General features: G+C 43.1%; 1 protein-coding gene across 1 annotated transcript; it reads right to left on the bottom strand.

The window, feature by feature from the left end:
• Positions 1 to 1887: 1887 nt before the first annotated feature.
• Positions 1888 to 5671, bottom strand: TSPAN10 (tetraspanin 10). Its single transcript, XM_056848671.1, has 3 exons — positions 5570 to 5671; positions 4120 to 4721; positions 1888 to 2240 (listed from the first exon to the last, which is right to left on the bottom strand). The coding sequence occupies exons 1-3, from the start codon at positions 5669 to 5671 to the stop codon at positions 1934 to 1936; spliced, it is 1011 nt and encodes a 336-aa protein (XP_056704649.1). The 3' UTR covers positions 1888 to 1933.
• Between the last annotated feature and the right edge of the window lie 7339 nt (positions 5672 to 13010).

The following is a 13010-nucleotide window of genomic DNA, read 5'->3' as shown; positions in this document are numbered from 1 at the left end:
TGAACTAACCAATCCAAAATCACTTTCAGTGGTCTTCCGACATAAGGGCCATTCTCAATAATGGTATAAAAGATTCTGCCTCTTGTTCCCCTAGACTTTTGGTATAATGTTCCCTGTTGTCCTCTAGGACCTGCATATACATCAGGAGCCAATGAAGATATGGGTGGCTCTATTTGCATTGGTGCAATGACCAATGCATTGACCAATGACCAATGCAAATAGAGCCCCCCATATCTTCCTTGCCTCATCCCATCTGGTTAGAAATGAAATGGCCAAGACAGAATCAGAAAATTAAGATGGCCATCAACTACATGGCAACCAATGCCTTACAAATGGGAGAACCATTTAGAACTGGGAACCAAGCTATTTACAGGTATTATTAGAATATGAAGCTCCCCTACAGGGGAGCAGTATTAATTGTTATATAATGCATCATTAATAAAATACAAAACAACGACCACTCTATAATGATTTTTTAAAAATGCAGGGACTGGGGAGGTATCCAATTTGTCTCTCATGGCTGAGTACCAGCAGGGAACTTCTCATCCCCAAAGGGCTTAGCTTCTGTTAGGTAAAGACCAACACAGCTAAAATAAGTCACTCGGGAGAGTAAGAACAAGCAGATGGTGAAGCATTTGTTTACTCTGGATGGAGCCCTTCAGTGCTTCCCCTCACACTAGTCTCCACTCCCTTTCCAGTAGGTCCAAGTAACCTGTGTCCTTGCCAGAATCCACATGGTGCCATGGTCATAGTTTGTTCTGCCACATTCTGGCTTACTTGTTCACTAAAGCTCTTTGAGACGTTCTCCCCCATCCAGTGTGTTCACAGTGTATTACAAGAAGTGTATTGTGCTTCCCTTTACAGTGTTTGCATGTATGTCCTCATGGAAATGAGAAGCAAGGTGTTTTTAATCACACAGTCTGTCAAGAATGAATTGGTTTGCCCTAAGCATTTCATTTTTTCCTATGAGCCTCTTCTTTGCTTCTTGCTCATTCACTGCAACACACTAGTGCTTCATATAACATGTTGCCATCTTATTGATACCAAACTTATGTTTTAAATGTTAATGTCATAAATTGATATATTTGAAGTTATGTCATTAGAACTCCGAGAACATTTGCTGTACCAAGTGAGATGTGCCCAAAATATTTGGGAAAAGGAAGGTTTGGGGTTATGATGAATGAATGCTGTTTATCAGGTTACAGTGACATGCAAATCACACATGAGTTAAGTTAACCAGATGCTATCTATGCATAACAGGCAATTTCCAAAGATCCATTGCTCTGTCATACAAAGTTATATTAGAGTTAGAGGGAGGAATGTAAATGGGGGTGCCGGCTTTGGGAAGAGGGACACGTTAATTCCCGCCTTTTACTTGCAGCCAATTTGTGGGTTAGAAGTAGTGTATGTCAGAATATAAGAAGAACCTTGCTGGATCAGGCCAGTGGTCCATCTAGTCTAGCATCCTGTCCCATACAGGGGGCAACAAGTTATCCTGGAGGGCCAACAACAGGGCATAGAGGCCAAGGCCAGTTCAGAAAATGCCTTTGAGGAAAGAGTGTTAGGAAACCGTCTACTGGATCAGTAGGGGAACTTTCCACCAGGAATAAAGAAAAGGAGTCATAACCCATAGGCTGTTTGGCAACCTTTGTGGTGTGCTTAGGAACACTGAGGTATGGTACTGATGGAACTGGGTGGGGGGGAAGGGGGAAGCTCCAGCCAGTCTGATAAATAAGGGAGAAGGGAACAGCCGGAAAAACATAAGGGTCAAAATATTTCTCCCTCCCCCCTATGAAACAGACAGTTTTACAAGCAGTTAACAAGTATAAGATAATTGTGGTTCTGTTTTGTTTCTGTTGTCCCCAGAAGGTCGTGAGTAAAATCCCCTTTGTCTCTGCTGACAGGAGACCCAACATGTTCTGTCCGTGAAGCTCTAATACAGAGTCCTAGCAAATGCAATGTCTGCCAGGAGTTTAGAGGCTAGTAATAAGCTTCCTACTTCAATCACAATGAGAAACACAAAATAGGAGCTGATTGCTCCAGCATGATTATCAAGCCATCTGCTCAGCTGGGGGACACAACCCCCAAGATAGATGATGCTCTGAGCCACAAACTCCTCCAGGCTCAGGGTACCAAAACCACACTGAGAATTTAGGATGGTGCCATTTTCCAGGGGATCCAGGCAGCAGGAAGATGGAACACCACAGGCTTGCACACCTGGAGAGCTGCAGTTAAAATACCTGCAAGTTAACAAGAGGAAAAGTCATTCCACTTGACAGTCAACCACGGAGTTCTCACAATATCCCCTTGTTCTTCTGCATATACGCACATAAGACAGCCAGGTAAAGATAGATGCCACAAGTAACAAGAGCAGGATAAAGGCCAAAGGGTTCTGTAAAGAGGAAAACCCCACATCCAGCACATGATTTTGCATGCAATTAAGAATGCAATCTATTCTTCACTGGGTCACTACTGGATGAATGGCATGGCTCACTTTGATAATACCTTTTAGAATAAAAGCCTGCAGCAAGTCCTGAACCTGGAGCTTAATGCATGAAGATTCTGTTTGCGTGCACCAACTTTCAGTTCTAGCCAAAAGAAGAACTACAGGGAAACAACTAATGGTAGCCAAGGAAACCTCTTGACAGCAGTAGGCCAAAGCAGGCAATGTAGTGTTCCATTACCTCTATAAGAGCTTCCAGGTCAAGCTTGCTCACCAATCTGAACAACAAGGAGCTCTTCCTGTTGATTTGGCCATGCACTACTTTGTCTCCAGTTCTGACAGACCCAGTGACTAGGGTTGCCAACCTCCAGGTGATGGTTGGAGAACTCCTGCTATTACAGCTGATCTCCAGGCAACAGAGATCAGTTCATCTGGAGAAAATGGCCACTTTGGAAGGTGGACATTATGGTATTACACCCCATTGAAGTCCCTCCCCTCACCAAACCCTGCCCTCCTCAGGCTCTATCCCCAAATTCTCCAGGTATTTCCCAACCTGGAGCTGGCAACCCTACCAATGACCTATAAGGTGGGCTGTGGGTTGGACTGGGGGAAATCCAGTCCTGCCTTTCCCCACTGAACAGTCAATTTCCACTGTTAAAGATGACTACACCAATCATCCATCCAGAGGGTACATACACATACAAGTCTTATTAGTACATAAGACTCTTAAGCATTGTTATTCCTACCAATAGGGAAAAGATGAGGATACAATAATTATGAGAAATCCTCTAAGACTTCTCATAAGTAAAGACAATAATACCTCTGAGTATGCCGTTATAAGGAATTGAAATTATGCAGGAGACCAATATTGCAGATTGCATGCCAGCAGTGAGGCTTCTTTACAGACTTTGGCCCCAATCCAGAGAAAATTAATCATGCTTAAATGAATGACAAATAATGTGCTCCATTATTTCAATACAGAATGTCAGAGTGACTGGATCAGAGCCTTTCTCATCAGGATTTTGGTAGTTAATAAAATCAAGTAGGCTTTAATAGCTGAATGATACCAAGACTAAAACCAGAGAAAGAAAGATCAACATAGACTAGTAGCAGAAGGCCTTTATCAACTGCATCACAAGCAGCCAGGCAAAGGAGAGATTCGAGGAGGCCAATGCAAGAAAGATTTCAACCCAACAAGGTAGGACAAAAAAAAAAAGTATCGATGGTGGCAACTATATAATGGGGATGAATATTTATTTATATAGCACTATCAAGATATGTGACACTTTACAGAGTAGCATAAAGAGATAGAAGTCTCTGCCATGAGGGGTTTACAATCTAGATGTCAATAGTGTGAAAGGTCAGGTATAAGGGGCGAAGAAAATTTACAGCCCACTCCTGTGCATATTTATTTGGAAGCCTACTATGTACAACATGGCTTGCTTCCTAGTGAGAGTGGAACTATACATCACAATAGCAGACCTGAGTCTTCCAACACAAGTTATCAAAGAACAAGATGAGTAGTGGCGATCCGTAACAGAGAAGTCGTGGGTGGGAGAAGCATCACGAACCCTTCCTGTCACCTGCCACTCTGCCCCTTTCTAACAGTGTTTGCTCTCCCTTCCTAGTTCCTGATAGTACAGAGCAAAAAGAACAACAAATAGGTTTATACTCACAAATTTGTCTTCCAGTCTTGGTATGACTCCACACCACAGCACTGCAAACCTGCCTGAATTTCATTCATAATGAACTGGAGATCTGCATCATCTTGGTACCGTAGCACTGCAACCCTGAGGGAATCTTGCAAGGAAGCCTTGATTTGATGTCTCAGAGAAAAGAATAGGATTGCACCCAAGACTTCCATAATCACAAATGTGATGATTCCAGCATTGAAAAGCTTCAAGAGTCGGGTGTTTTCAAAAAGGGCCCCCATACATCCCAGCAGAGAAATTGTGCTGGCTACTAGACCCGCTAAGACAAAAAAGAGCATTGGGTCACTACCCAAATAGGTTATCCGCTCACTTTCCAGGGACTCCTTGTGAAAAAGACCCCAGATCCCTATTGCCAAAATGAGCAGCCCTGCCACGAAGAAAACCATGTTCCAAAAGAAGATCAAGTATTTCACACAGCTACTTAGAGTATCCAAAGAGTGATAAGAAGGCTGAAGAACTTGCCATGGTATTGCCTGCTTCCTAGGCCAGCCAGTTTCTTCTTCTCTGGTGGGATTTGGTGAATAGTTCTGTGCATTAGATGGACAAAATACATCCACTTTGTTTGTCTGAGCAGCAGAGGAGAGAAGTAGAGAGTGCAAACAGTCAGAGTTGTGGGGACAAAGAGTATAGTGTATATTATTTCCTCCCGTGCTGTATGCTGAAAACCCTTGACACATACATAGGGACAAAATGACTAGATAGGGCACATGAGAGATTTTTAAAAATTACACTCTGAGAATGTTTCCCTTCTGCTGTGGCTGGGCTACTACAATTCCAACAATGACTTTTTTTCTCCCTGACTCCAACTCAAGCAAGCAAGCAAGAGGAGGCAGAAGCAAGGAGTGTACATTGGGATTGACAACAGATTTTGTAATCCATTATAAAAAAGGCAACTCTCCCCATTAAAGATGACAACTGGCAAATGAAGGAAAAAGGAAAACTGTCTTTGGTCTTGGCAACCTAAACGTGTATGTGAGGGTTATTGTAAATGTGATATTGTTTCTCCCATGTGAAATGTCAGTAAAGGACCAATCCAGTTACCAACTTAATAATATCTAACCTTGTTTTAAAAGAATTCTCATGATTTGCCATCTTCACATCACTCTTATGCACATGGACTTGGAAATAAATTCCAGTGAACTCATTTAATTCCAAGTAAAGATGTTAAGGAATATTCTTACTAGTTACTGTCAGTGAAGGTGCAGCAGGAGAAAGAATCCTCTGATTCAGGGCCACAGCTGCTTCTACACACATACACATATTATTGGAAAGTTTATTCATCCTCTTGCAAAGACAGATAATGAACCCCCACCCCACAATAAAGCAACAGCACATACAGAGAAGAAAGGCACAAGGTCTCAAAAGGTAAGGGCAATTCAGAAAGGCAGGACATACTGCAAATCCAGACTTTTACCTTAGGTAGCAAAGTACTGGTTTCATCTTCTTCCATATCTCTGCCATGGAAAGGCAGCCCTCGCAGGAGAGACCGGAAAAATGTTACAAGTTTCTCCCTCATATTTCCCAAGCTGTAGTGTGACTAAATCTGAAAGCCCTCTGCACTTCTCCTGGCTAGCCAAGCAAGAAAGCATGTCATACACTTCACAGAGGAGGGGAGCTCCAGGGCAGACCCCAGTCATGCTTGTATCATGTGAGAAATCACATTTTATGGCTTAAAAGAGACTGGATCTGTCTTGATTGCCTTGATTGTATCCAGACGGTTGGAGGCTACATGATCATGTTACACAAGGGAATACATTCTGTAGCTCTATACTTAGTAATTACAAAGATAAACGCTGTTGCTGTACTAGGCCCTTCTGTGGCCGAAAAATTAAGAAGTCTGAAATGAAACTTACATCAGCCCAAGCACTGGCCATTTTGGTTGAAATACAGCCATGCTGTTCAACAAGAGGCTCACTAAGCACCAGAAGGGCATTTTTCAAAGTGTAGAATGTGTAGTCAGTGTGGTGAAGTGATTAAGGTGTTTGACTAGGACATGGGAAACTCAAGTTCGAATCCCCACTGTGCCATAGAAACTTGCTGGGTGATCTTGGGCCAGTCACACACTCTCAGCAAGTATTTGGATGGGAGACCTCCAAGGAATACCAGGGGCATGACACAGAGGCAGGCAAAGGCAAACCACCTCTGAACATCTCTTGCCTTTAAAACCCTATGGGGTCATCATAATTCAGTTGTGACTTGATGGCAAAACACACACAGAATTTCCAATCTGTAATCCAGTGATCAAGGACTGGATTTGAACTCCAGGGCAAATGCCATGAACATGCTGCATGGCTGTAAACACGTTATTATCACTCAACTATAGTTTTCTTATGTTGTGACCCAATTATCCGTAGAGGAGGCAATAGGGAGGAGGTTGGGTTAAAGAAACAGTACTTTTATTTGGCCAAGCAGAGAACAGTTTGGACAAACCCAATAAACTGGGAAGGCTGCCACACCGAACAAAGGAAAAGGAAAGCTTTTATACTTTATTCAAAGAGGCGGATACCTTCTCTTAAAAGTTACATTAAAGAAATCACTGATTATGCAGAGTCAGCACAGCATCTAACGTTCTGCGCAAGCGTATCTTAGTAGCCTGTTGTGCTGCTATTCAGAAGAGAGAGAGCCCTTTGTTATGCAGGGCCAGAGGGTGTTAGTGTCCTTGCCTAAAAGGGGGTGGGGAAGGTGGAGAGCTAGCAGAGGATGCACATTCTGGTGACATCTTGCCTGATGGCGCCGTTGTGTGTGTGTGTGTGTGTGGTTGTGTTTTCTAGGTACAACACTTACAGGACTATGATGATGATGTTGTGCAAAACATTCCTTATGGTAGAAGTTCTACACTCAGCTGTTAACTGAATATTGGTACTGATCTCCACAAACATATACTGCCTCTCTACAAAGCAAGGCAATCTTCCATTCTCCCCCTAGGACTAGACAATCCAGGAGATTATGAAGCAATTAACATGGTGCGTCATGATCGGCTAGCATCATTCTGGCATGTGGTGCATCGGTGATGACTTCTTGGACATTTGCCAAGAGGCTCCAAAAAGCATCTGCAGATGTGTCAAAGAACATAATTCAGAACCTTTCAGGAATAGTATATCCAGGAACTGCCTAAACAAATCTAAAATACGGAAGCTGTGAACCTAAACATATTTACTTGGAAGCCCCGAGGCACAGAGTGGTAACCTGCAGTAATGCAGTCCAACCCCTACCTGAGTTCGATCCCGACAGAAGTTGGTTTCAGGTAGTCGGCTCAAGGTTGACTCAGCCTTCCACCTTCTGAGGTCGGTAAAATGAAAAAAAATGGAGTTATCATCCATTGAATCACAACTGCATTTTTGTTTTGTCTTTTTTCTTTATGATTATAGTGCAAGTGTAATTTAATAAAGAACATATCAAGTGTTAAAGTTCATCAGCCTGACCTGCAGAAGGCGCACCAGTTTTTATTGCTGAATTCACGTCATAGTGACAATCCAGGAATGTGCTACAGACTGAGACTTTCCCTCACTCTTCCTCATCTCCTCTTGCTGAGGGCAGCCACTGCTGCTCTCCATGTTTTTTTCTGTGGTGGCACCTACACTGTGGAACAGCTCTCCTGGCTTTGTGAGCAAGCCCCCCCCCCCCATGCTATTGAATTTTAGAAAGTTATGCAAGGCTGAGCATTTTAGAAGGACATTTGGTTAATGTTTTAGAAGAAGAAGAGTTGGTTTTTATATGCTGACTTTCTCTAACACTTAAGGGAGACTCAAACCGGCTTACAATCATCTTACCTTCCCCTCCCCACAACAAACACCCTGTGAGGAAGGTGAGGCTGAGAGAATGTGACTTGCTCAAGGTCATCCAGCTGGCTTCGTGTGTAGGAGTGGGGAAAACAAATCCAGTTCACCAGATTAGCCTCCGCTGCTCATGTGGAGGAGTGGGGAATCAAACCCGGTTCTCCAGATCAGAGTCCACCGCTCCAAACCACCACTCTTAACCACTACACCACGCTGGCTCTGGATTTTAAATATTTATTATGTGTTGTCTTTTGCTGTTGTACAAGCTGAGAGTGAATCACTTTGAGTCCAGTTGTATAAGAAAGGCAACGTATAAAAGCTATAAATAGTAGAAAACGTATTTTTAAAAGTATACAGTAGGATTGCATCAAAATGGCTAAAATTCCATGTAGCAGTTTCTGTCAAGATTACAAGTCTGTCAGTTTAGTTTGACAGGTGCAGGTTAGATCAGTTTGATCTAATGATGATGCAATCAGCCTGGAAAGTCCTTGGGGAGCTAGAGAAAGCTGGCCTGATCCAGTTATAGCCAGGTGGCTGATGCAATGCAGTAGCAATGTCAGGATGACTAGGTATCTACTGTGATTGGTGGCTGCGTCCACCAGGTGTATATATTGGAGTGAAACTAAAGTTCTACGCGGGATGCTATGAGTGGAGTGTGTGAAAGAAGTATCTGTATTATATCTTTGCACTGTAAAATAAACTACACTTTTCTAAGTAGCAGAGGACTTTCTGATGGTTATTCTGGACAGGCTGCCAATCCACTTGGCTTCCGCGTCAGGGTTTGGGCCCAGCTCCACATTAAAGGAGTGTTTCAGGATGTACTTTGTGTGCCTGAGTTACAGCATAGTTTGCTAAGTGTTTCTGTGCTGGCTAAGGCTGGTTTTAAGGTGCAGTTTGAAGGGAACACCTGCCAGATAAGCCAGGGAGAGGTTGTAATGTTAGAAGGGCACTTGCAAAAGAATGTTTATGTGGTGCATAGAAGGACAGGAGAAACTTCTATGGTAGTGGAGTCTTTAAATAAAAGTCCACATGATGAGTGCATACACCTTCTACATAGGCGTTTTGGCCACGCCTCCTATTCCATTCTAAAGAAGACCCTGAGTGTGTTAGGGAAGGATGACATTAAGCTAAATGAGTGTAATTCTTTCCTAGATTGCACTGTCTGCAAATCTGTTAAAAGCAGACGTAGTCCAGTGGCGAAGGTAAGCCAAAGGTTGGCAACCAGACCTTTGCAAATTACGCATGTTGATCTCTGTGGTCCATTTCCTGAGAGTGTGTCTAAGAACCGGTACGCTTTATGCATTGTCAATTATTTTTCTTGTTTTAGCTGGGTGTATCTGCTGAAGCAGAAAAGTGAGGCATGCCAAACCCTCAAGTATTGGATTAATAGGGTGGAAAGGCAGCTAGACCTCAAGGTATCCAGTATACAATCTGACAGAGGCGGTGAGTTTGTCTCTAATGCATTTACCCAGTGGTTAGAGAGCAAGGGAATTGAGCACAGATTGGCTAATCCCTGTGTTTCTCAGGAGAATGGTGTGGCTGAAAGGAGGATTGGTTACGTAAAGTCGATGTTGCAAGCTTTGCTAGAGGATGCTAATCTAAAACCCAGGTTCTGGGGGAAAGGCATCAAGGTGGCTTGTTATTTGATAAATAGACTTTGGACCTCCAGCATTAACAATATTCCCTACAAGGCATTGTACAATAAAAATCCCTCTTTAAAGCATTTAAGAGTGTTTGGTACAAAGGCTTGGGTGAATATACCTTTAAAGAACCTCAGAGCAGGTGGCAAGAAATCCAAACCGCTGATTTTTCTGGGATATCAGAATGCAGCAAAATCTTATCGCTTTGCTAATGAGCAGAACCAGATGTCATTTAGCAAATCTGCGAACTTCGGATAATCTTTTAATTGGCCAAGATTACATGGCACTGAGAAGGTTTCTGAAGAGGTTTTATTGCCGGCTAATGGACAGCCAGAGGCAGATGAAAGTGTTTTTCCTGGAGATGTTGCAAGCAGGGAAACAGGTTGAGACTCCAGAAGGAGGGGAGTCTAGTGACACAGTAGTCAGACGGTCAAACAGAAGTAATAAAGGAGTACCTCCATCAAGGTATGGTTTTGAAGATTGTGACTTAATCAACCACGTGTCTGTAATTGAACCTGAAAGTTACAAGCAGGTACTTTCTCTTGGTGACAGAGAGATTTATGGCTGCAAGCCATGGGTGTGGAAATGAATGCTCTGAAGGCGCACAATGTAATTACACCAATGCATTTACCAAAGGGACAACTTGTGATAGGTTGCAGGTGGGTTTACAAACTCAAGCAGTTGGCTGATGGTACTGTACAAAGAAAAGCCAGATTAGTTTGTAAAGGGTTTGCTCAAAGGAAATTTGTTAACTTTGATGAAACTTTTTCACCCACTGTTCGGTGTGAAACCATTAAAACAGCCCTGGCAGTTGCAGGGTTGAAAGGTCTGAAAGTTTTCCACTATGACATTCAGACAGCATATCTAAACGCACCTTTGGTAGAAGAAGTATACATGACTCAAATTCCAGGTTTTAAATTAAAGGAAGATGCCAAGGTACTAAAGCTGAACAGAGCTTTGTATGGTTTACATCAATCGGCCAGAGAGTGGCACAAATGCTTAATTGATGCTGTTAAAAAATTAGGCTTCAAACAAAGTATTGCTGATCCTTGTTTGTTTTCAAGGTGCACAGGTCAGAAGGAGTCATACGTGTTAATTTACGTGGATGATTTGTGTGTAATAACAAATAATGAGAGTGACCAAGAACAATTTCAGAAACAGCTTGGAGAACGTTTTAAACTGAAATGTTTGGGAGAGATAAGAAATTATCTAGGGGTAAAAATAAGCAGAGACAATAAAGGTGTATTTTACTTGTCTCAGACAGAAAAAATAAAACAGTTGCTGGAAAAGTTTAGCATGCTTGATGCTAATGCAGCTGAAACCCCAATGGTCACAGGTTATTTGTGTGAAGAGTCTCAGGAACAAGAAGAGTGTGACAAATCTCTGTATCAGTCCCTGATAGGAAGTTTGTTATATCTTGCTTGTAGGACTCGCCCAGACATATATCAGGCGGTACATTGCCTGAGCAGGAAGAATATGTCACCAAAGCAGAGTGACTGGAAAGCAGCTAAGCGTGTACTCAGATACCTGAAGGGATCTGTGAACAAACCGTTATGCCTGAATGCATGTAATGGGGAACTGACTGCTTATGCAGACGCATCATGGGCAGATCAGGGGAGCGCAAAAGCAACGACTGGGTATGTGTTGTATTTTGGTGAAGCACCCATACATTGGAAATCTGTGAAACAGTCATTTGTAGCCATGAGTTAATGTGAAGCAGAATATAGTGCTGTGAGTGAATGCATAAACCAGGTGGAATGGTTTGTCTATCTCATGAAAGAACTCAATGTGCCTGTACAATTACCAGTAAGGATATATACTGACAGTCAATCAGCGCTACAACTTGCGACCGAGCAAAACTTTAAAGGCAGGAGTAAACATATAAGGATAAGATATGTCAATGTAGTTGAAGCTGTAAACAAAAGTATGGTATATATTGTAAAGTGTGCTAGTGCTGGTAATGTGGCAGATCTATTTACAAAAATTGTGGATTGTAATAGATTCATGAAACTAATCAAACTAATCTGAAAATCCTTGAGAAGGAGTGTCAAGATTATAAGTCTGTCAGTTTAGTTTGACAGGTGCAGGTTAGATCAGTTAGATCTAATGATGATGCAATCAGCCGGTAAAGTCCCTGGGGAGCTAGAGAAAGCTGGCCTGATCCAGTTATAGCCAGGTGGCTGATGCAATGCAGCAGCAATGTCAGGATGACTAGGTATCTACTGTGACTGGTGGCTGCATCCACCAGGTGTATATATTGGAGTGAAACTAAAGTTCTATGCGGGATGCTATGAGCGGAGTGTGTGAAAGAAGTATCTGTATTATATCTTTGCACTGTAAAATAAACTACACTTTTCTAAGTAGCAGAGGACTTTCTGATGGTTATTCTGGACAGGCTGCCAATCCGCTTGGCTTCCGCGTCAGTTTCATCGCTACAAAAAACTATCTAAGTGTATATTACACAGTGGGTAGCCGTGTTAGTCTGTCTGCAGTAGTAGAAAAGGGCAAGAGTCCAGTAGCACCTTAAAGACTAACAAAAATATTTTCTGATAGGGTATGAGCTTTCGTGAGCTGCAGCTCACGAAAGCTCATACCCTATCAGAAAATATTTTTGTTAGTCTTTAAGGTGCTACTGGACTCTTGCCCTTTTCTAAGTGTATATTGAAAGCTACCTCTTTTGAGGGAGGTGGGAATTCGGAAATAATTCCGCCTGGGCCACTCATACATTCATCTTGGGGAAATGCAAACAGAATAATAATAATAAAAAAAAACATTTTAACTGCTATTTCCGGCAAAAAAGTGTTTCTCTGAATGAGCAATGCCCAGATGAAACTTAACGTGCTGTTTCTGGAGAAGACTGTTCACTTCGGATGATTCTGGAAGAAGTACAAAGCAGGGTCGGCCCTGGTTAGTCTTTGGACGGGAGACCACCAAGGAAGACCAGGGTTGCTGTGCAGAGGAAGGCACTGGCAAACCACCTCTGTTAGTCTCTTGCCATGAAAACCCCAAAAGGGGTCGCCATAGGTCGGCTGCGACTTGACGGCACTTTACACACACACAGGGAATATCTATTTAACACAGCTGCCTCTGGTTTGTTAGTCTCTTGCCATGAAAACTGCGACTTGACGGCACTTTACACACACACACATTTCTGCGGGGAAGTAAACATGCTTTAAAATTAGCCGGCTTGTCGTTTCAGGGCTCTTTGTGATGGGGTGGGTGGGAAAACCCCTCTTTTACCAGATCCCCCCCACAGCCCACGAACACGACGATGAGAAGCGACCGCGGAGGGACCTGACTGCGCTGGGCCGGCGCCGGACCGTTTCTACCCGGAACCTAGTTGGCTGCGGCCGCGTTCCCGGGCGGAAACGGTGACGCGGCAGTATTGGCGGCGCACGAGCGCGCGCGCGCGAGAGAGAGGGGGGGGCGGGCCGGAGGC

This window comes from Euleptes europaea, chromosome 1 (genome assembly GCF_029931775.1).
Source record: "Euleptes europaea isolate rEulEur1 chromosome 1, rEulEur1.hap1, whole genome shotgun sequence".
NCBI lineage: Eukaryota > Metazoa > Chordata > Lepidosauria > Squamata > Sphaerodactylidae > Euleptes > Euleptes europaea.
Note: the sequence above shows the minus strand (reverse complement) of the source record. Positions and strands in the feature narration are given on the sequence as shown.

Excerpts from the sequence above, each read along its gene's own strand:
- TSPAN10 (XM_056848671.1), bottom strand. The coding sequence starts at position 5,671 with ATGAGGGAGAAACTTGTAACATTTTTCCGGTCTCTCCTGCGAGGGCTG. Across the intron at positions 4,722-5,569 it reads CCAGTACTTTGCTACCTAAG|ACAAACAAAGTGGATGTATT; the intron begins GTAAAAGTCTGG and ends TCTGCTGCTCAG. Across the intron at positions 2,241-4,119 it reads CAAGACTGGAAGACAAATTT|GTATTTTAACTGCAGCTCTC; the intron begins GTGAGTATAAAC and ends GTTAACTTGCAG.